The sequence below is a fragment of the Schistocerca nitens genome, chromosome 1 (assembly GCF_023898315.1).
Source record: "Schistocerca nitens isolate TAMUIC-IGC-003100 chromosome 1, iqSchNite1.1, whole genome shotgun sequence".
NCBI lineage: Eukaryota > Metazoa > Arthropoda > Insecta > Orthoptera > Acrididae > Schistocerca > Schistocerca nitens.
Window position 1 is genome coordinate 1,112,351,296 of NC_064614.1, and position 23,381 is coordinate 1,112,374,676.

The 23,381-nt window shown below is 37.9% G+C and overlaps 1 protein-coding gene across 3 annotated transcripts in view; it reads right to left on the minus strand.

Annotated features, from left to right (window-relative positions):
- Nucleotides 1-23,381, minus strand: part of LOC126238522 (uncharacterized) — an 80,359-nt gene that overhangs the window by 23,619 nt on the left and 33,359 nt on the right. For all 3 annotated transcript variants that reach the window (XM_049947796.1, XM_049947797.1, XM_049947798.1), the window contains 2 exons: nucleotides 16,315-16,607; nucleotides 2,039-2,188 (listed from right to left, as the gene is read on the minus strand). In XM_049947796.1, the coding sequence (XP_049803753.1) occupies nucleotides 2,039-2,188; nucleotides 16,315-16,607 (443 nt within the window). The remainder of the gene's footprint in view (nucleotides 1-2,038; nucleotides 2,189-16,314; nucleotides 16,608-23,381) is intronic.

The following is a 23,381-nucleotide window of genomic DNA, read 5'->3' on the forward strand; positions in this document are numbered from 1 at the left end:
GGCCCTCATTGACCAACACCTAAAACCAATTGCCCATAATCTAGCTTCCCACGTCAAAGACACCAATCACTTCCTTCACTGACTCCCCACCATCCCCATCCCTTTACCTCCTGGATCCCTATTCGTCACTGTTGACGCCATTTCCCTATACACCAACATCTCTCATGCCCATGGCTTTGCCGCTATTCCACACTACCTTTCTCAATGTCCATCAGACTCCAAACCCACTACCTCATTCCTCATACACCTTAATAATTTCATCATAACCCACAACTGCTTCTCATCTGTAGGGAAGGTATATAAACAGATCTGCGGAGCAGCCATGGACTCCTGCATGGCACTCTCCTATGACAACTGTTTTATGGGCCATCTACAGAAGACATTCCTAGCCTCCAAAAACACCAAATCCCTAGTATGGTTCAGATTGATTGATGAAATCTTCATGTTCTAGACCCAAGACACACTATTTTCATTCCTTCACAACCTCAACACCTTCTCTCAGATCTGCTTCATGTGGTCCCCCCCCCCCCCCCTCCCCAACCCAGTGTGCCATCTCCTCCTCTCTGATGGTCCATTCACATCTCTGTCAACATTAAACCTACCAACCACGAACAGTACCTACATTTTGATAGCTGTCATCTCTCTCAAACCAAAGGTTGCTCAGTATGCTGAGGGTCTCATCAAGACCTTCACAGACAGGCATTATCCCCCAGACCAAATCTGCAAATAGATCTCCCGTGCCATTTCCCCTCAAGCCTCAATCCTCCCACAATCCCCTTCTTCACCCAGTAACACCCTGGACTAGAACAACTGAACCACATCTTTTGCCAGGGCTTTGATTACATAACATTGTGTCCTCAAATGAGGGACATAATACCTGAAATACTTCCCACCCCTGCCATTGCCCAGCCAACCTCCACAACATTCTCGTCCATCCCCATGCCACTCCCAACCCTAAACCCTTGCCACAATGATATATCCCTGTGGATGACCCAGGTGAAAAACCTGCCCAAGCACTTCCTATTTCAGTCTTTTCACAGATTTATCCTATCCCCCAGTGAAAGCAGCCATGTCATGTACCAGCTCTGCTGCAATCATTGCACAGCTTTTTATATTGGTATGACTACCAACCATCTGTCCACCAGGATGAACAGCCACTGCCAAATTGTGGCCAAGAGCAAAGTAGACCACCATGAGGCACAATATGCAGCTGAATATAACCTGCTTGATTTCAATAGCTACTTCACTGCCCGAGCCGTCTGGATCCTTCCCTCCACCACCAGATTTTCTAAACTGTGCACATGGGAGTTATCCTAACAACACATTCTCCACTCCCATAATTATCCTGGCCTTAACCTGCAGTAACATAACAACCCCATCCCCCCTCCAACCACCCAACAGTTTTCACCCCCTCTGTCCTCTATCATCTCCTACCCATTCTCAATTCCCACCTGTTTATTTGCATCCCTCTGCCAATGCATCCACCTGTCTTTCCCTGCCCCTCTCCCTTTTTGTTCCTTTCTTCCCCACCTCCCTGTGCCACAACCCCCCTACATTGCACCTGTTGCCACTCTAGTCACTGCACACTCCACCAAACAACGTTCGTCTCACTCCCCACCCGTACACTACTATTCCTTCCTCTTCCCCTTGCCCACCCCCTCCAGACTGCTGCTTGCATTCTGGCCCAAGAGGCTGGAGTTGGTGGTTGTGTGTGTGTGTGTGTGTGTGTGTGTGTGTGTGTGTGTGTGTGTGTGTGTGTTTGTCTGTACGTCTTTCTCTTTTACTGACGAAGGTTGTGGCTGAAAGTTGTATGCGAGTGTCTTTTAATTGTGCCTGTCTGCAACTTTATGTGTCTTCTTTATGGCAAGTAGCGGCATGTCTTATCATTACTTAACAATTTTTTCACTTCTTAATATGGCAAAACAATGAATAAAATTAAAAGTTTAAATTGGGGGTTATATTATTTTGACACTGATTTTATTTATTTATTTGTCATGTAGAGTTAACAGTGTAAAGATGAACTACACTATGTACTTACTTCTTTGCTTTTAAGCTCTTCTCACTGCGCAGATGTTCCGACAGCAGTTGTTCAAATCTTGCTTCATTTTCAATCAGTTGTGCCTGTAGTATCTCTTGCCTACTTTCACTATCTCTCCAGTCATTAATCATATTTTTTTCTGATTCATTTCTGAAAGATAAAAATTCAAACAACTTTTATTTGTTGCTACTGTATATAATATGCCCTCTCATATAATTTCAGAAAAAATTATGTGATAATGCTTTTTTTGAGGACTCATAAGCAGAATAAAATCATATTAAGTGTGGATGAGAATGGATTAATTACATAGGCAGACAAACAGTTGACTAGAAATGAGATGTTCTTGAACTGTACACAAAATGTTATGAATGCCTGACAAAATATCAGCAACAGCACAAAGAGAGGCAGGCAGAAGAAGATGAACAATAGGAAGACATACTACAGAGTAATTAAAATGTAGCTGGGAATTACAAGGATAGACTGAAGACAGGAGAGCATGAAGTAGTTATATGGGGACAATATTATGAAAAAAAAGGTCTGTCTATTGCAGAAATTTGTAGTAGAGGCACGAAGATTCTAAAGGCACAATTTGTTGTATAACTGATTCAGTGAGTTGGATAACATATTAATGTATAATTCCATTGGGAATTGTGCACACCACAATATATTTGCAAATATATTTTGGGTACATATCAAGCATCAGTCATAAAAACAGAAATTCTTTACATTACAGATTGATTTCGGTCACTGTGTGATCATCTTCAGTGCTAAAAATACAGTTGCATAAACAGGCATATGCCAAATCTACATTGCAAATAGGCCTGTTTATTCATTAAAATTACCACAGTCATGCACTTTGTCATTATTGAAATTTAACGTCAGTTGCTCGCACGAAAAATAACAGTATTACAGGTTCAGAATTTCATAGGGGAAATTACTGTATTGTTGTTAATGTCTTTTTATTACTTTTTATAGATGCCTGTTAAGAATTTATGCTGACAATGTTAATCATTAGGCTGGTCAAATCTTTGAATATGATAAGAGAGGGTATAATGTCCCATTGCAAAGTGTTAATGTTTTTACATGTAAGTGATGATTTTTGAAATGTAAAAAGGTTGTTTCTGATGTTTAACTTTCTGTATTTGTTTTTAAGAAATTACTATGTGCTCTCATGTTAGGTATATTCCAGTAAAATCTTGCATCAGAAGGTGTAACTTTGTTGTATTTTTTATTATGCCTATATTGTGTTTTTAAAGTTTTGCTATGACTTTGGATTATAAAAATTTGTCGTGATTTCTGAAGTTTATTGTATATGTAAGCTTTAGTTTTTCTTTTAATAGTATTTGTTGTATTTCATGTCTGCATGCTGTACACTTAGGAAAATAGAGGGTGCTGTGATGCTTGTTTTTGCGATACTGAGCTTAACTAGTTGGCTGTGTAACATATAAGCTCACTGTATGTTGAAACAGCAACTGCTAAGGTTACAAGAGAGGCTCTTCTGTAAATTCAAAAAATTATTGTGTGCATTAAAAGTGAAGATATCTGTTGGAAGTAATCATCACAGGATATGTTACACCTCATAGAAAATGTTGTGCTCTTGTGATATGGGCCTACAAGGTTCAAATAATTTGTATGTACAAGAATTTGTGTGCCTGTATATATTTGTCTGTTTCTGGGATTTTTATGGTAGTTATAAATAGGGCCATAATTGTGTTAAGATCCTCACATCTGATGGTTCTTATGTAATCCTAGCACTGAAGATGGTTGCGCAGTGACTGAAATCGATCTGTAAAATAAAAGATTTCAATTTTTATGACCAATGCTGCCATTTATCAAAAATATATAGGTAACATATTGTCATCCAAGAACTAAATTTGACAAGGAGTACAAAAAAATATATTGCATCTCAAACAACTGGTAAGCAGCCATCCAATGTTTCAAAGGTAGATTTGATTCTCTACTAAATGGTTTCCATATGTCATTAGTGTATTTTTGTATCATTGATATGAACATGAATGCAATCTTTTTGGTTCAACTTGTCAAATGCATGTCATCTTGTTTACAGTCACACATGTAACTGCAACTAGTTTTTGGATGGGATCCACCTTGAACAACAGTTTTTTTCCTTCTGTTACCCAGACGTGTTTTGCTGAAGTTACTGCATTGTCAGTGGTTTTTTATTTTCTTTATTGTTACCACATGCTGTGGCATTCTATTTTTTGTTAAACACTGTTTTTCTTTCACAGTTTGTCATATAATGCAGAACATAAAAAAACACAGTTTGTGGTAACAAGAAAGAAAATAAAAAAAACACTGATTATGCTGTAACTTTATCAAAATGTATCTGGGTAAAAGAAGAGAAAGTTTTTTTTTTAAGGTGGATCCTATCTGAAAACAAAATTTATTAATCAGCAAACATCGACACAAGAGCTTCAACCTTAAAATGAATATAGCTGCAACTGTGCTATGGATTAAATAAAGTAATAACATCATGCACTTTTTGTTACAATGAAAAAAATGTATTCAAATTTTTAAAAAATAATTGTTATCCAATGAAATGAGAGGTCCAGATAGTATTTTCAAGCTACGGAATGAAAAGCTGACTTTTAGCTCATGTAATTTTGTACTGTCCCAATCTTAAAAGATACGTTCACACAAATTTTACAGTCTGGATAAATAATTAGCACATTTTACACTTCAAACTTTTACATTATTATATTAACAACTAACAGTTTGGCCTGCTTTGGCTGCTTTTAAAAAAACATAACAATCCCTGATGACAAGTTCATTATTGGTGTTAATACTTTTGTGAAATAATAATTAAAAATCACACCTCCACAAAAACTGTAGTGTGATAGTAATTCTTAAAGTGATATAGAAAAAAAATTGTAAAATTTTGACTTTGAACAGGTGTTTCCAATACATCCAAATTGGTTAATTATTTTGATTACTACCATTTACAAAGGCTTCAATGCTAAAGTTACATTATTTGGTACAATCAACTACCTCTCAATTCATGTTAAATATTGTTATAAAACTGCCCAAATTTGGTCTCCAGATCGCATTCGCTTAGTTCCATATGACCAGTTTTGGGCCTGTTGCTCATCATAAGATCTACTACAAAAAATTAAATTACAGTTGGTTCAAACTACAATGGTTTAATACATATGTTTGGAAAGTGTCAAAATTCTTAAGAAACAGCTGTGCAAGATACCATTTGTTACAGAGTAAATTACTGAATATGGACAATACACTAGTCTGCTGTGGCTTTATAAAATTATTTATTAAGAGACCTTTTTGGTGCAACACCTACAGCACTGAAGTGCCTCTATCTGTAGTAAATCTACTGATGTAATTCATAAAAAATGCTCCTGAGTGTAGCATATGGAACAGTGATGTAGAACTTAATAGCATTAAAATATTTTAAAATAATTTTATAAATGTTTACAAAAATTAATTTTTAATTTTTTTTTATTTTTTTGTATTTATTATTATTATTATTATAAGAATCATAACTGGTGGCTTCCATGAACTGATAAAATATGTAACAGATGTTCTTACATATAACACATTAACCTTGATCATAGCATTTCTGTGTTATTCAGAGTTTATTCCAATAGCCATGACATGCAAAACTTAATGTAGAGTCTGGAAGCCTTCACAGATCTTCTTTGACCACAGTCAGTATTGGAGATGACTGCCATTGCTGGGAGCTTGGACCGGATCAAACTCCAGTCTGAGTTGCTGGAGATGGTAGTCATTGTGTGTGGTGTGTGTTTGCTTGTGTGAATGTGTGTGTGTTTTCTTTTCTAAGGAAGCATTTGGCTGAAAGTTATGTGTAACAGTCTTTTTATTGTGCTTGTCTGCAATTCAGTGTGTCATCTTAGCAATCTACCCTTTTCCTAATATTGTCAAATGAGTTGTTGGATGGGCAGGTGCCACTTAAGCAATTCAGAAAATATGTGTATATGTACATGGTGGTTGTGGTGGGGAATCATGACAGTATAGCTGTGAGCAAAGAAAGTTAACCACATTATGCTTTGCCCCCTTGACCTAGGACAAAGTTAAATGATGACTATTTGTATGGATTGATAGTTAATGGTTATGTCCACATAAAATATGGTGCAGGAGGTGAATAGGGATTGGTATATGCCACCGCTGCTTTCACAAGTGCCCCTGTTCCTAATGGGATAGGATGAGCCTATGACAAAACTGGAACATGACGTGCTGGGTAGGTACATGAGACAGCTGTCTCTCCTGGTCCCTCCACATGATCCTTGTAGCAAGACAGTTAAGTTGTGTAAGATGAATATAATTTTGCAAGAGGTGGAAGGAGTTTGTGGATGATGTTTATCAGTGTTGGATGTATTGAAAGGTTTTCAAAGCTCTGAAGTGAAAAGTGATTCAGCTGTTCAAGTTTGGGGTGATATCGCTTAATAAGGAATCTGCTTGTCTGTATGTTGTTAAAGGATGTGGTTAGTGTATTAATAGCATGGAAGGATACAGTACAGGGAAATCTTTTTTTGATCAGATTCAAGGGTAATTCCTGTTGCTGAAAACTGCAATAAAATTTTTTTAATTGGATAGATAAAAAATATACTCACCAAGCAGTGGCAGAAAACACACATAAATGACTGTTGTGACTGGCAGGCTTTCGGAGACACTGGCTTCACCACTGCCTCCCAGACCAAGAATAACCCATAATCCAAGAACCAGTCACAACAGTACAGTGTCCTTAACTTCTCGTCTAAAGCACTCTCTCCTCCTGAATTATTTGTATTATCTAAGGGCCTCACTTTCAGCCCTACACCTTATCCTAAACGTCTCCAGTCCTTTTCCTTCACCCTTCCTTGTTCTCCTTCAAGCCTTCTGCCTGAAGAAGGAGCCATTGGCTCCGAAAGCTTGCCAATCACAACAGTCTTTTTATGTGTGTGTTCTGCCGCTGCTTCGTGAGTAGATTTTTTATCAATCCAATTAAATAATTTTATCAGTAATTGATTTTTTCCTTGTAATAACATCCTTAGCACACTGGATAAACAACTGCTTGCAACTGCAGATGTGTAATCCACAGATGACAACACTGTGTAGATGGAACATTCTCATGTGGAAGGGATGTCAGTGTGGAGGTATTGTTGATGATCATGGGTCTGATGTGCATGTGCCTATCTATGAGTCATCATATAGCTGGAAGCTGAGGAAAGTCAGAAAGGAAAGATTTTAAGCTTTTGAGATGTAGTGTTGGCAGAGAAGTTGAAGACACTATGGACTGACAGAATCTGACAAAAAAGAGTTGAGTAGAGCAGGAGAAAGGGAAGAAGGAAGGACAGAAAACTAGTGTTCAATGTTCCATCAATGAGCTCATTAGAAATGGAGTGCAAGCTCATATTAGGGAAGGATGAGGAAGGAAATTGGCTTTACCCTTGCAAGTCTGACCATCTATGTCAGATTATAAAAGTAAAAGCTTGTGTAAAAGAAGAATCAAAACTGTATGTATATAAAAGAGTCTACGCTCCATCAACTTTGCAAGAGTTTTCCTTAAAGTTAACACATGAAAGTTGGGAAGGAGTAACTATAGAAACTAAAGTGAATAGCAAATTCTCTAATTTTATGTCTGAGTTTAAATTAAAATTTTAAGAAACATTCTCCAAAGCATTAATTCCTATTGGAACACCCACCAACAATAAATGGATTACTAAAGGAATTAGACCTAAACTCTATTAAAAAGGACAAAAGTGATCCAGTTTGTTTGCACTACTACAAAAACTACAAAAGGATCTACAGGCAGGTACTCAACACTGCAAAAATATCAGCCAACAATAGGTTCATAAATTTAGCCAATAATAAAAATAAAACTACGTGGCCTGTGGTGAAACAAGAAACAGGAACTGTGAAGCAGAGAAGTACAAACACACAAATCAAGAACAAGAAAAACTTAGAAGGTAACCCGAAAGAATTAGCAAATTATGTGAGTACCTACTTTAGCAGCATTGCAATGAAGTTACAGAAAAAATTTCCAAAAAGTGCTAATCAACCAATACAGAAGCACATAGCAAATTCAATGGTATTGCTTCCAACTACTGAGGAGGAAGTATGCAATGTTGTAAGGCAATTAAAGAACAAAATCTTGGCAGGTTTAGATGAAATCCCAATGTGTGTGCTGAAAAAATGTATAAACGGTATCAAAGCTCCACTAAGAGAAATCATAAATGAATCCTTCAAAACTGGTTGCTTCCCTGACTATCTGAAGCATGCCAAAATTTTACCAGTTCACAAAAAAGGTGGTGTAGAAAAAGTTGATAACTACAGACCAACAGCCCTATTGTCATGCTTTTCCAAAGTAATAGAAACAATAATGAAAAACAGGCTTATGAACTATCTAAGTAAATTCAACCTCCTCTGCAATGAGCAGCATGGTTTCAGGCCTGGGAGAGGTACAGCATCTGCAATAGCACAATATACAAAAACTGTTTTAGAAGCACTAAATGAGAACAGCTAAGTAACTGGCCTTTTACTAGATCTGTCTAAGGCATTTGATACAATTGACCACCAGAAGCTGTCACATAAGTTAGAGGCACTAGGAGTAAGGGGAGTGGTTCTCACATGGTTTCCTTCATATCTAGAAAACAGAGTACAGTCAGTAGAGATCACACGTCTCCCGTGGATCAACGTACATTGAGAAACATATATCTGATTCACAATATATCAGTATTGGGGTCCCTCAAGGAAGTGTACTGGGCCCAGTATTGTTTCTGGTGTATATAATTGATTTCCGACAACATATCAGATATGGAGAGAAGATATTGTTTGCTGATGACAGCAACATAGTACTCACCAGTAAGACATCAGCACAAATGATGGAAAATTCTACTGAAGTGCTGAGCAATGTTCACAAATGGCCCCAGAAAACAAAGTAACTCTCAACATAAAGAAAACAAATACAATATGCTTTAGAATGAACAGAAAACAGAGTCCCTTAAATTTAAAACCAGATAACATCTCCATAGATGATGTACCTACAACAAAATTCTTAAGGTTTCAAATTGACAGCCAAATGAAGTGGAATGAACATGCTGTGAAACTCTCGAAAAAGGTATCCATAACATGTTATGCACTTAAGAGTCCTTGTACCTGCATGTAGTAATGAATGTTTGAGAACTGTATACTTTAGTTATGATCATTCAGTAATCAGCTACAGTATTATTTTCTGGAGAAACAGTGCTGAGAATTTGCAAGCAGTATTTAAAATGCAAAAGAGACAGTAAGAATTATAACGAAAAGCAGTAAGCGGACCCACTGCAGAGAACTTTTCAAAATTAAAAATTGTAACTGTTCCTTGTGAGTTTATGTTCCAAACCATAGTGTACATCAAGAAAAATATAGAAAATTATAGGACAAATAGCAGTTTTCATAACTATAGTACAAGAAAGAGTCACTGTCTTCACCTAGACAGGAAGAATAAACATAAGACTCAAAATAGCTTCTTATATGAAGGTGTAAAACTGTATAATTAACTGCCACAGAAAATAAAAGAAACAGATAACATGTACCACATTAGGAAAAATCTTAAATTGTTTTTGCAGGAACACTGCTTTTACACTATAAGTGAATTCCTTAGTACAAAATGATTGTAAATAACTTTTGTTTAACAATATTTAACTATATGTAATGTTATGATCAGGAGCAAACATGATTGTAAGTAACTTATATGTCACAATGTTTAACTACATGTAACAACAAACTGTATAAATATATGAATGTACACAAACTGACAACATCCATACATTTTAAAATGTCCATGGATGGCTAAATAAATAAATAAAGTAGATCATCTTGGCATTTACCTTAAGGGAGGTTGTGGAAAACCTAGATCTGGATGGTTGGACAGGAATTGAACCATCATCTTTCTGAATGTGAGTCCAGACAACAGAGACAAGGAACAAACTCAAAAAAGTCACTGCTAGTTGTAATAACATTGTTTAGCTTCACCTGCTTCACCATTCATCATGGTTCACTACTTTTATTGAAGGAATGATGGAGGGAAGATGTGGAGAAGTGGCCACTTGTCAGTGTCGATATTACCTTTTCGAATACAGGTTTGCAGTCAGTGAATGCTATATCTCTCAATGTGTTGCTGCTGACTCCAAACTTATACCACTTTGAGACATAGCAAGTTGGACTCTAACCATCTGTTATGTGTTTTGCTCTCAGAAATAATAAGAATTTTTTCACTTCTTCATTCTACAAGGTGTTTATAAAACAATGGTGCTGCTTTAAAAATTAATAATAAATCAATTTATTACTTTAGATGGGCAAATTTTATAGCGAAAAAGCTGCAACTGTCCAAGTTTTTGATGCAGTACCCACTGTTCACTTACAAAAATTCCAGGACATTCGTAATTTCATGCCAAGAATGTGTTGCTAATGATAGAGGCTATGATGTGTCGGCTAACAAAGTGGCTAATGTTGAAGCTGCTACAAAGTGGGCTGCCACCAGTCGGGCATGGCACTTACGTCCTTTTCACCTAGGGGCCGCTGCTGTTGTGTTGTAGTCCTCGAGGGAGGTCAGTCAGTGTGCAATTGGCTGACTTCTTCACACAGCCGTCCACTGTCACCATATATGGAACATGACAATGGAGGGGGGGGGGGGGGAGGCAGAAGTGTGGACACACTGATGGGCTGGAAGCTGTGACTGCATGGGATGTCAGTCTACCAATCGTACCAGGCCATCCGGTCTTCACTCTGGTGGAAATGTCCCCTGAAAAATGCCCATAAGGGTATGCGTCCACCTCCTGAGCCACATACCAAGATGTAGAAGGCATCAGCTGCTGCGGCATGGGCAGGTCCAGCTCCATCAGCAGGATGAGAGGAGGCAAAGGCTCAGTCTCTATGTGGTCATGTGATGACAACCTCTGGCAGTTGCTGTGACCACGACATTGAGATCCATGAATATGGGGAAGAGATGCAGAGGGATCACTGTGCACATGACAGTGATGAAATTGATTGTGCAGCCCATCTGGGCCTGAAATGAGGTAGATGCATGCGCCAAGTCGACGACGGATCTCGCCTCACACCCACTATCTGATGCCACTAAAAACCCTGAAAAACACAATACCATGTAGCACAAAGTGATACTTGCTGCCTCTTTTTGGTGACGGATGCTGAGGAGGGTGGAGCAGGTGGAGCAGTGTCTGATGGCAGCAGCCATGGGCAATTCCACCGGCAATGGTCCATCTTGTGGATGCAAATGGTAGGAGGTGAGAAACACTTCAATGCTTGATCCATGGTGTGTGCAGTGCAGAGTTTGGACATATGCTGCTTGAAGGTCCTGACAAGAAGTTCGGTATCACCGTTGGGCTGTGGATGAAACAGTGCACTAGTTACATGCTGTATGCCATTGTGTTCACGGCGGGTTTCAGATTGATTTGACGTGAATTGAGGGCCATTGTCTGACACTATGACTTCAGGCAAACCTTCGAGGCAAAAAGAAGAGGACATCACCTGAACTGTGCAATGTGACATTTTCGAGTTCATTGGCACAGCAAAAGGTCCCACAACGTCTATGAGCACACGTTGCCATGGTGATTGCAACTTAGGCCAAGCAGAGAATTTTTGTGACAGAGTGGACCGATTTTCTGCACCTGCATGACATCATCTATTCTATTTGAGTGTCCATAACCTGCCAGGTACAGTGTTGATGCACTAACTGTTATGTACAAATGATACCACCCCCCCCCCCCCCCCCCCCGAGTTGTTGGTGAAGTAACTGCAACACTTCCTTTTGTAAGGCTTTGGGGATCAACACACGTGACTGTCCACTGTCATTTTGAACAAGGATCACACCTCGCTGCATAGTGAAGCTATGCTGACATACAAAGTATTGGCACACTACAGAGTTCTTTATGTTATGCAATGAGCGAGGCCAAGATGTGCGAATGTATTTGAATAAAACATTCAAATCTGAATCAGCTTCCATGGCCTGTGCAATTTTCCTATAGTTCAGAGGAAAGGATTGAATCAATTCAGAAATGTGAGCATCGATGTGACAAAAGATGCAGCAGAAGCATCAAAGTCTGTATCAGAGCCAATTGGAAGATGCGAAAGTGCATCCGCATTACCATGTTGAGGTGCCAGACAATACACAATCTCGTACTGGTACCGAGACAACAACACAGCCCATCTTTGAAATTTTTGGGCAATTCATACAGGAATGGACTTCATCAGATGAAAAAAGGATTGCAAAGGCTTGTGATCCGTTACTAAGTAGAATTTTCTGTTACACAATTGGTGGTGGAGTTTGGTGACACCATACACAATAACCAACACCCTTTCTCTATTTGTGAATAGTTACACTGAGCTTTGGACAACACTTCTAATGCAAAAGCAGTTGGCCTGTCTTTATCACCAAATCTGTGTGAAAGCACTGCACTGATTCTATAAGAGGAAGCGTCAACTTGCAACTCAACTTGTTAGTCAGGATCGAAGTGAACCAAGCATCGATCACTGAGCAATGCATCTCTAATTTTTGAAAAGCTTCTTGGTACTCATCTGTCTAAACAAAGGGGACATTCTTGTGATGCAAGTGATGCAATGGAGCTGCGATTTGTGTAGTATTTGGTGTGAACCTAAGACTGACTGCAATTCTATGGCGGATCACATGAGGCTAACAAATGCTACTGAAGAAGACGTACACCTTGAATGTTTATGACATGACCAAGATACTGCAATTCGGATTTTAAAAAATCACCCTTGTCCAGTCTACACTTTAGTCCTGCATCAGATAACACTTGAAGCAAAGCATGCAAATTTGCAATGTGTTCTTCAGGTTATGACCTGATACGACAATACCCAAATAGTTTGAACAGTTTGGTACTTGAGCGTCAGCTGTTCCCAATACCATTGGAAAATGGAGGGTGCAGAAGCACTGCCAAACAAAAGGCAAACACAAATATTTAAACAAGCCCAAATGAGTGTTCACAACACACACAGTTTTTCATCTAGTGGTATTTGTAGATATTCATCATGCAAAACAGTTTTTGAAAAGTAGCAACCACTGCCTAATCTGTCCATGACATCCTCTGGGCATGCCAATGGATAAGTATCAATCACAGTTTGTGGATTGACAGTAGACTTAAAAGTCAACACAGAGGTGAATGCGACCTGAGGGTTTGGGGAGCAAAACCAGTGGACTTTCCCATTGACTAGCTTGTATGGGCACAATAGCTCCACTATCTTGGAATTCTTTAAGTTCAGCAGGTACATTATCTCATAATGCAATGGGAACAGTTCTGGCCCAGCAAAATTTCAGCTGGTACTATCTTTCAACAAAATTGTTAGCTTTACCTAAACCTCCAGAAAAGAGTTCAGGGGATTCTTTCAGCAATCTAGCTACACTGTCTTTGGCATTCAGTCACTGACAACACATTGTCCTGGATTTGAAAGCCAAACAAATCAAATGAATCAAGGCCAAATATGTTCTGACAATCACAATTGTAGCACAGTGGCAGTCAAAGTACATTTTCTGAGAATGGGTATGTCTTGTTAATTATAAGCCATCAGGTGTGTGCTAGTTTTAGACAGGAATGGTGAGCCTATCAGTTCAAATGTGTTACGATTCAGCAATGTAACAGAGGCACTCATGTCCAACTGAAATTTCACAGGTTTTCCACTAAGATGCAAATGAACAAAAAGTTTGTTGGACTGGCATATCACTGAAGAAACTGTTTGATTGCTAGTTTTGCGAATGCTCACAGCAGGCTTTGAATACACTGCATTGATTACATGGGCCTTGTGACTAGATTTTTGTGAGTGGACAGAAACCTTATGTTTGTTCCATTGCAAACATATGGAGTGTACATGAATTTTCCTGCCACAAGTGTAACACTGTGCTTGTGTGGACAGGAAATCTTGGCATTTGTACCATAATAGCACCAAGGGCATCACTTAATTGTATTCAGTGATGTAGCCACCTGTTTAGAGAACTGTTTATGCGGCTTGCCGCATGCATACTGTTGCTGCCTACTGGGCCAGTCATGAGCAAGGGGTGACTCAACCTGACAGATTGGTGGCTGCTAAAATTTATCGGCCACTTTGGCACCTGCACCATACTGGTCTAGAATTGGTAATATGTGATTAAATTATGGATCTGACTGTTTCGGAATCTGTTTTTTAAGTTTGAAATCAGTTACATTGTACACGATTGCATCACATAACAGCTGAATATAAAGCACCACAAGCACATTTGAATTTGCATTTCCTCATCATACCCTGCAAATCTGTTAGCAACTGTTCTGACATTTTCTTGCAACAAAAGAATTGGTAGCTATCTGCCACCACATTCACTTGTTGGTCATAATACGTAATTAGAGAAGCTACAATCTGATCATAGTAAAGTTCACTCGGAGTGACATCAGGGAACAATTTCTGAATAAGGCAAAAGACTGCACTCCCTACCATTGACAAAAAGTAATGTAGTTTCAGGTACCTGATACTTTGGGAGCAATGATGTGAGCTTGATACAGTTGAAACCACTCAAGCCATTCTGCTTCCAATTTGGAGCCAATTCTCCTAAACTTTTTTTGTCACACTTAACCATAAAATAATTAAAGTAAGACCATATGCATTGCTCCTGTCACCAGAATCATTTCCTTGGTTAATGCTATCACCAGGAAACAAGATATTTATTCAAATGTATTTATTCAATTTTCCAGTCCCAGAAACAGTACTCTTATTTTTATTAATTATGTTCCTGCAACATACCATTTCAGTATATATTTATATTTATTTACATCACTGCTGATGCCCACACATTCATATTCCATCAAATTATATTTCATACTCTGTCAAATTATAATTTTATAACAAATCTCGCAAACTGTTTCTTTGCATTTGTTTGCGTAGTGTGTTCTGCAACTGAGAACAAATTGAGCAAAGGTTGAACTGTTTCTAAAATAAATATTGTGGTAAGAATTAATTTTGTAATTTCATTACTTAACTTATTTTCTTTAGTTGATGTATTTCAATGTCTTTGTTGGCTCAACAATTAGAACGATATATTTCTGTTTGTAGCAGGACATGTACATGAAATAACTTGTTGCACCACTTTTATCTTTCACATAGAGCATCTTATTCTCATCATTCTTACACAGCACAATTTCAACATCTCAATATGTCTGAAACTAAGAATATGATACAACACACACAGTTCAGTAACTTTGTGGCAAGCACCTACAAGCACTTCCAGCTATCCAGAATACATATATCAAAGGAAGATATTTACATAACAAGCTCTTCACATCAGTCTATCATGTGCAAGCCTCTTCACCTCTGAATACTTGCAGTGATGTAGGTCTACAATGCAGCTATAATTATTTTTTGTTGAGACACATTTTTGGGATAAATAGGTTGAACATGGCATAAATGGTTCATCAAGTTCATATTTCTGGAATATGCTATTCAGTACATACTTTGTGTAACCACAAGGCAGACAGAAACTCATTCTTACTGTTATCTACCACTTACTGTGGGAGGAAACCTATCAGTAACTCAGTTCTTCACCAACTCGTGGCATTTCATAACTACCTGCTCCATTGAACAGTTATAACAAAGCCCCATGATTTCACTCACATGCACAAATAAAATCAGCCCTTTAAATGTAGCCTTACAATTTCACATTTTGTACCACAATTTCCAGGTGTGGTGTTCATGCCCACCTCTTTAATGTTACAGTATGTTTCAGGTGTAAGGGACATAAAAAAGTTAGCATACTTTCCCTAATTTCATGCCACAATGTCATACAATATCATTTTTTGAGTAACTCATGTAGCCAAGCTTAAGTGTTCCCAATTCCAAAAGTGTGTAATACAACTAGAACATCCTCCAGCACCCTGTTCAGGGGATTGCTTCCCATTATTTGTTCCTTAATAAAGATTTCTAATAAAAATATAAATCTCTTTTTAAACCAACTTGATCAATTTAGCATGGAATAACTTCTGTTATTATGAAATTTTCAGTCATTCTTCATTACTTATGGTCATACAGTTGTATAACAAGCAAAAGTTACGTATTTTCTAAAGTGACATAGTCTACTTTTCATTCCATTCAATAATATTTCCTTATGCACAGGAGAAACAGATTAAGAAGCCAAGAATTACTTAACTTCTACAAACACACGGCTCAAATTACGGTAGAACATTCTTTGAGCTATTTCATTGTTAGTTAAAGATTTTGCTAATAGTATGTTTTAAGGAACCAAAAAGGATCTGCTAAATTAAACTTACATTCTTTTCTTGATATCATCTTTGCTACATTTCTTCATCTTTTCAATCAGTTCCTCATTTTTTTTAATTGCAACATCCCTCTGAGCAAGCTGTGCATTACCTTCATTCCTCTGAATCTCAAGTTTATCCAGTAATACTGACTTAACTGCTTTAGTTTTGGCATTTCGGATCCATGTAAGACGTAAATTCTGTTCATCTGCTAATTCTTGACAGGGAGATACAGCAAGTCTTTTTGCAATGCATTGACGCAGATGTCTCATATATTCAATGAATATGCTTCCAGCTTCAGAAATCTGAAAAAATAAGTATCAGTTTCCTCAGCTTAATTGTAATGTAATTTATCAATAAGGTAACTAAATTTTTGAATGAGATGAATGTGATGAATATTACTTAGAAGCAAAATTGTGTTTCTTTTTAGAATTAAAATTTTCTTATCTTTTTGAGCTATTTGTTCTTTCATCAAGGAACAAAGAGATACAAGCTGTGGAAGGTTAAAAAGGAAGGGTAGGTTACTCAGACCCCATGATGAGAGGGGCCCAACTGATGTGAGGATGACACAAGAAAAAGATAATGGAGGTAGTATCAGAGAGAGTAGGACATCAAAGATAGTGAAATAGAAAACACTGTGGCAGCTTCACCCAGAGATGATGATGGACAGAGAAGTACAAATGATATAAGTAGAAGAAAAATGAAATGCCTACAATACTGGAACCAAGAATTAGGAGAAAAGTGATATTGGGAGAAAACCAAGGGAAGAGAGAGAGGAAGGGCAGGACAACAAAGATGAATAAGAATAATAGAAAAACAAAAATAATAATGATAATAATAATAATGACATCCAATGGAAACTACACATAGGAACATCAACAATATAGGAAAAGACAGATTGGCAGTTAACATGAAGAAGACATATTAAGTTGCAGATGCACACAAGTGTCTTTTAATTGTGACTATCTGCAACTTAACATGTTGTCTTTACAGTACATTGCTAATAAAAACAGATAACGAAAAGGAGAAGGGAGTTGTATGAAATGGAGAATAGCTCCAGGAAGCAGGCCTTGCTATTTAATGTGACACAATCATCAATTCAGCATAGGATGTAAAGTCCCTTTAGTGAAGAAGGCAATCCAATCTTTTGATAAACTTTGTGATACATTTTTGTGTAAGTATAACGTGATACAGTGGAATGTTGAGTCACAGACAGGCACAACAGAAAGACTGTTAAACAAGTGAGCTTTTGACCAAAAGGTCTTCATCTAAAGCAGACAACACAAGAACACATTCACACAAGCTCAACTGATAAACACATGCCATCAAACGGGGTGATTTCTGATGGTTTTGTCATTATTTTGATTTTAACTTTCGTGTATATTGTTAGATTAAATCGATTGTTATGGAAGTGGTAGGGTATATGTGTAACGAATAAAATATCCCAGAACCAGAAAGTGGTGTGCAGGTATATTTATCTGAGGCAGTGAAATAAAGTGTCTGAAGTCACACCATGGATTGGGGTGATTTCGGACACATGTCTGGTTCTGCTGGCTAAGACTGGATTGCAAGCAACTGCGCTTCACATGATGGGAAAAACAATTGGGTTGGTGAGGGTAAGTAGGAAACTGGGGCAGGGAAGGGGAACAGCAAAGTACTCTTTGTGGGAGCATACATGGATGTGGTGGGGACATGACAGGGCAGCTAGGTGATGTCAGGAGGTTCGACAGGGAGGAGGGTGGGGGGGGGGGGGGGAGATGGAGTGGAGTAAGGGAGAAATAAAAAGGTAGTGGGGTTATTAGGTGGAATGGAAGGCTGTGTAGTGCTGGAGTGGAAGCAGGGAAGTGATAGGTGAGTGAAGGACTGTGACTAACAAAGGTTGGAGCCAGGGGGTTACGGGAACAGAAGATATATTGCAGGGTGAGCTCCCACTTGCGTAATTCAGAAAAGTTGGTGTTCGTAGCAAGGATCCAGATGGCACAGGCTGTGAAGCTGTCATTGAAGTGAAGAACATTGTGTTGGGCAGTGTGGTCAGTATGGTGGTGGGAGGAAGTTTCTGAGGGTGTGGTAAATGTAGTAGGTCTGTGAGGTGGGGTTTATCAGCCATGAGGGGATGTGGGAGAGATTTGGAGGTTGTTGTAGAGATGGTGAATAGTGGTACACCAATGACATCTAGAAGAATCATTCCTAAGTACTCAGAATCCTAAACTCCTTTGTTCAGATTCAGTGATGAACCTTCATTATCTGGACTGATAGTGAGGAGACCCTATCCACGTTACTCCAGGACCTCACACCTTCTCCCTGTTCACTTCACTTGGACCTCCTCAACCCAACAAGCCACATTCTTTGATGTTGACCTTCACCTCGATGACTGTATCAGGTTATATCAGTAAATCAGTTCATATCATACCTGCCAACCACCAGCAATACCTCCACTTCGACAGCTGTCACCTATCCCATGACAAGAAGTCCTTTCACACGACTGCTACGGTCGCAGGTTCGAATCCTGCCTTGGGCATGGATGTGTGTGATGTCCTTAGGTTAGTTAGGTTTAAGTAGTTCTAAGTTCCAGGGGACTGATGACCTCAGAAGTTAAGTCCCATAGTGCTCAGAGCCATTTGAACAATTTTGAAGTCCTTTCCATACAGCCTAACCACCCATGGCAGTCACATTTGTAGTGATGAACAGTCCCTCTACAGATATACCAAGAGTCTCACTAAGGCTTCATGGACTGAAACTACCTTGCCAACCTTGCAAAGAAACAGATCTCCTGTGTCTTGTCTCTCTAGTCGCTTACCAACTCTCACATTCCCATTATCCGGCTACAAAGGAGCACTCCTCTTGTGACACAGTACCACCCAGCACCAATGGTGCCAATACCCATGTGCAAGTAAGGGCTGTGCCTGCCTTCCACCACCCTTCACCCCTAGCCACCAGAGAAAGGGAAAAATGTTGTACAGTCATGTGTTTTTCTTTCAAGAAAATCATTTAAAAATTGGTATTACACAGGTCTTTAATAGTGTTTGAAGTGGAACTCTTTCAGGGCTACTTATAAGTCACTAGTCATCTTCCAAAATATTAAAATCTACCCACTAACCCTCCCACTCCTCCCACAGTGATACTCTGCCACCCGCCCAACCTGCACAATATCCTTGTACATCTCTACTCCGCCCCTGCCCCTAGCACCTTGGCTCATGGCCCATATCCCTGTAATAGACCTAGATGAAAGACCTGTCCCCTACATCCTCCCACCACCATCTATTCCAGTCCAGTCTCAAGCATCCCCTATCCCCTCAAAAGCAGGGCTACCCGTGAGAACGGACATTTTATCTACAAGCTAAGCTGCAAACACTGTGCTGTGTTCTACATGCGCATGACAACCAACAAGCTGTCTGTCTGTGTGAATGAGTACTAACAAACTGTGGCCAAGAAGCAACTGGACCATCCAGTTGCTGAACGTGCTGCCCTAAACAATATGCTTCACTTCAATGACTGCTTCATATCTTGTGCCATCTGGATGCTTGCTACCAACACCAGCTTTTCTGAATTGTGCAGATTTGAACACTTTTGCAGTGTATCCTTTGTTTCCATAACTCCCTGGTCCCAAACTTTGCCAATCCTTGTCCTTCACCCACCTATCTCCTTCCTTGCTCCCACTCCAGTACTACACAGCTTTCTGTTCCATCAATGCACCCACACCTTTTTATTTCTCCCTTTTTCCACTCCTTTGGAGTTGCCAAGTACAATCTAATATGGATGTTGAGTATTGTAGTATCCATTACGAATGCCTGTTCCACAATGCATCGACAGTACTGAGAAAGCGTTGTACACCCCAGTGTCTCCTTGCACTCAGGAGAACCTGGAGGCTCTAATGACTGACATAATTATTCAGAAACAAGACCAATTCAGTTAACTTCCATTAGATAATTTTTCTGATTGAAATAGATTTACCTCCTATTCATGCTGAAAAACAAGCTACAGACAATCCTGCAAATTAACTTGTTCTTTCTTTATGCTGTTAATCAATATTGTGTATGATCCAGTTGAAACTGATGAAAGTAATTTATGATAATCTTACATATTTAATTGAAAACATAGTTTAGAGTTGATTGTGAAGTATGCATACACTTCATTTTGGAAATTAAGCAGAAATCTGATCTCATATCATACGTAAATTACCAATCCATCCAATTGATTGTAAAATGTGTACTGTTATGTGGATCTACCAGAAAAGGTTTTGTTCAACTTTTAGTTGCACAAATCCTTTTGGGGGTTGTTGAGATGTAACAGTCCACTGAAACCCATTTGAAACATTTATTTTTCCATCCAATTTGAAATAAACAGAAATCACTGATGTAATCAAAAGGCTGTGGTATGGCTAAACCTACACTTACTAAATTGATACAATGATAAAATTATAATTGTACTGAAGTATATAAGTCCTGTAATTGCTAGGAATATTTAGAATTAATGTAATTAGGTGAAATCTGGAATAAATGATCGAGTACATTGGTCAAAGTCATTTCTTTGAAACTGAGATGGATTTGTGTTAAAACAATAACTAAATTGAAGTCTGTTGTATTTAAATGAAAAACCAACTAACAGAATCAAAATTGAATAGAAAATTAAAATGTAATTACTGAAAATGTTATAAGTGGTGAGTAAACAAAGGTAGTTCTTTAGGCATTTTGTCAATAAGAAATAAAAGACCTATTTTGCCACATTCAATGGGAGACTTGGAAACATATATATTGGTAGAAACATTTTCCCATCCATGTATCTTTTACATTTTATAAAAATAGTAAAAGTGTTGTTAATATTTCATATTTGAGTATTCTCACACTTCTAAAATGATAAATGCTTAAAATTCAATAAATGTATTTGCTCTGTAAGTGCCAGTGCAACTGTTGAAATATGTAATTAATTTTAAGGCAAAATTTTAATTTTATTAAAAAACCCTTTATAATAATACTGAGGATTGTTCAGATTTATATATAAAGGGGCAGCCATGTTGGCATTGGGGGCAGTGTCTTATTAGATTCTGTGCAAGAAACATGTAATGGCTTAAGGAAGATGTATGTCAGTGTTGTAAGCATGTCAGTATAATTTTGAAGTGACTTAGAATAGAGGTTCTGAAACTTAATGTTTGTATTTATTATTCATGGTGTAAAAACCATGTTACAGTCGACAACATAAACCTGTGGCAGCAACAGATATAAAGCAAATGGATGAGTACACCCTACCAAATTATAAGCTTTGTTAATAATAATTTCACAATATCTAGCTTCTTAAAAAAAGAGCATAACCTTCCTTGCTCGCTCCATGAGCAAGCAAGAAGAATCTGCACAAGCAGAGATGCGTGTGTGTTGGATGATTAATAAATAACAGAAGCTGTTTTCGGACTCCGATAGAGAAAAAAAAAAAAAAATGTTGGAAGTGGGCATGGAACTTTCTGAAGAGAAAAAGGATGTTTCTGCCACAATTCAAGGTATTCCATTGTTGGCAAAATGTACTACAAGAAGAACCAAAATTTTTGCTGCTGGTAATAAAAGTAGTTTTCTCAAACTTCTGCAGATGGTGCCTTGTTATGCCATAGCACTAGATGAACCATTCAACGTTGTTGATGAAGAAAAAAATGTCCATTTTTGTGTGATTTTTTGATATTGAGGTAAAGAATTTAGGGGAAGAACTGCTAACAATATTGCTATTGAAACCAAGACTCACGGAGAAGATTTATTCAAGACTTTTTATGAGTTTGTGTCAAAATCAAACATTAGTTGTGATAACATTCTCTCTCTTGTAACTGAAGGACTCCAGTGATGACCAGCAAAGAATAAGGACTACTAAAGAAAATTAGAGATAAGAATGTGGTGGGTATTGTCTTATTAGTGCATAATTCACCAAGCAGCTCATTGTGGAAAACTTAGTGTGACTCTGAAAGAAATAATGGACAGGTTGATCAAGCTGATTAACCTTATGAGATCTCATTCTGCTCTTCAGTACAAACAGTTCAAAGAGTTTCTTCCTGAGTGTGATTCAGTGCATTTTGACTTACTGCAGTACAACAATGTTCATTGGATAAGTAAAGGTTTTTGGCAAATAAAAGAAGAAATAATGTCCTTAGAAAAGTTGGATTCATGAGAATCAAGAAACCCTTTGGAGTTCCTAGCAAACAAATGCAGAATACTAGCTGTGGATTTCTTGAAATACGTTCTGAAACATTTAAATGCTCTCAGTACTGAGCTGCAAGGAAATGGGAAATTAATATGTGATCTGATAAAAGTGTCTCTTCTTTCCGTTGCAAGCTCGATATCTTTGAAAAAGTCATTACAAGTCAAGAATTTTTTCACTTGCCAACAATTTTTGAATAGAAAAGTAATTCTGAAACAGACATTTCAGTATTCTTAAAATTTATGTCAGATCTTAAGGAGGAATGTGCAACAAGGTGCCAAAACTTTAGGAGATAGAGAAGTTGTTGCATTTCTTAAAATCACGTTTTGAAGTTTCTCCAGCAGCAGAATGGATGGATGTGGCTATGAAGTTGGTCTGCCTTTTAAAGCCTGTACTCCAAATGGAGATAATAGACTTGCAGGAAGACATTTCCTTGCAAATGTATAAAACTGCATCTGCTGAAGAATTTTGGAATAAACATGTCCCAGAAAAATATGAAAATAGCAAAAAAAAAAATAAATAAATAAAAAAATAGTCATATACTGGGCTACTATGTTTGGCTCCACATATATTTGTGAAATTTCATTTTTAAAAATGAATTTTTTGAAGAGCAAGTATTGCTCAAGATTAGCGGCCCCCCAATTTGAAGACACTATTCGCATATGCTGCTCCCCATGTGAACCTAACTTTAAGAAACTGGCCAAGATTGCAAATGTAATTTGATTTTTTAATACAAATATGCCTATCTATTATATTTCATATTTTGTGAGTGAAAATTAAAATAAGAAATATCTATTGTTTTTCATATATTTTTTTTTTTTTAATGAAAATAAAAATTAAAAAACTAGTAAGCAATACGGGGTTTTCCTTCTTGATCTTGATAACAATTTTCGAAAGTATTCGAACCC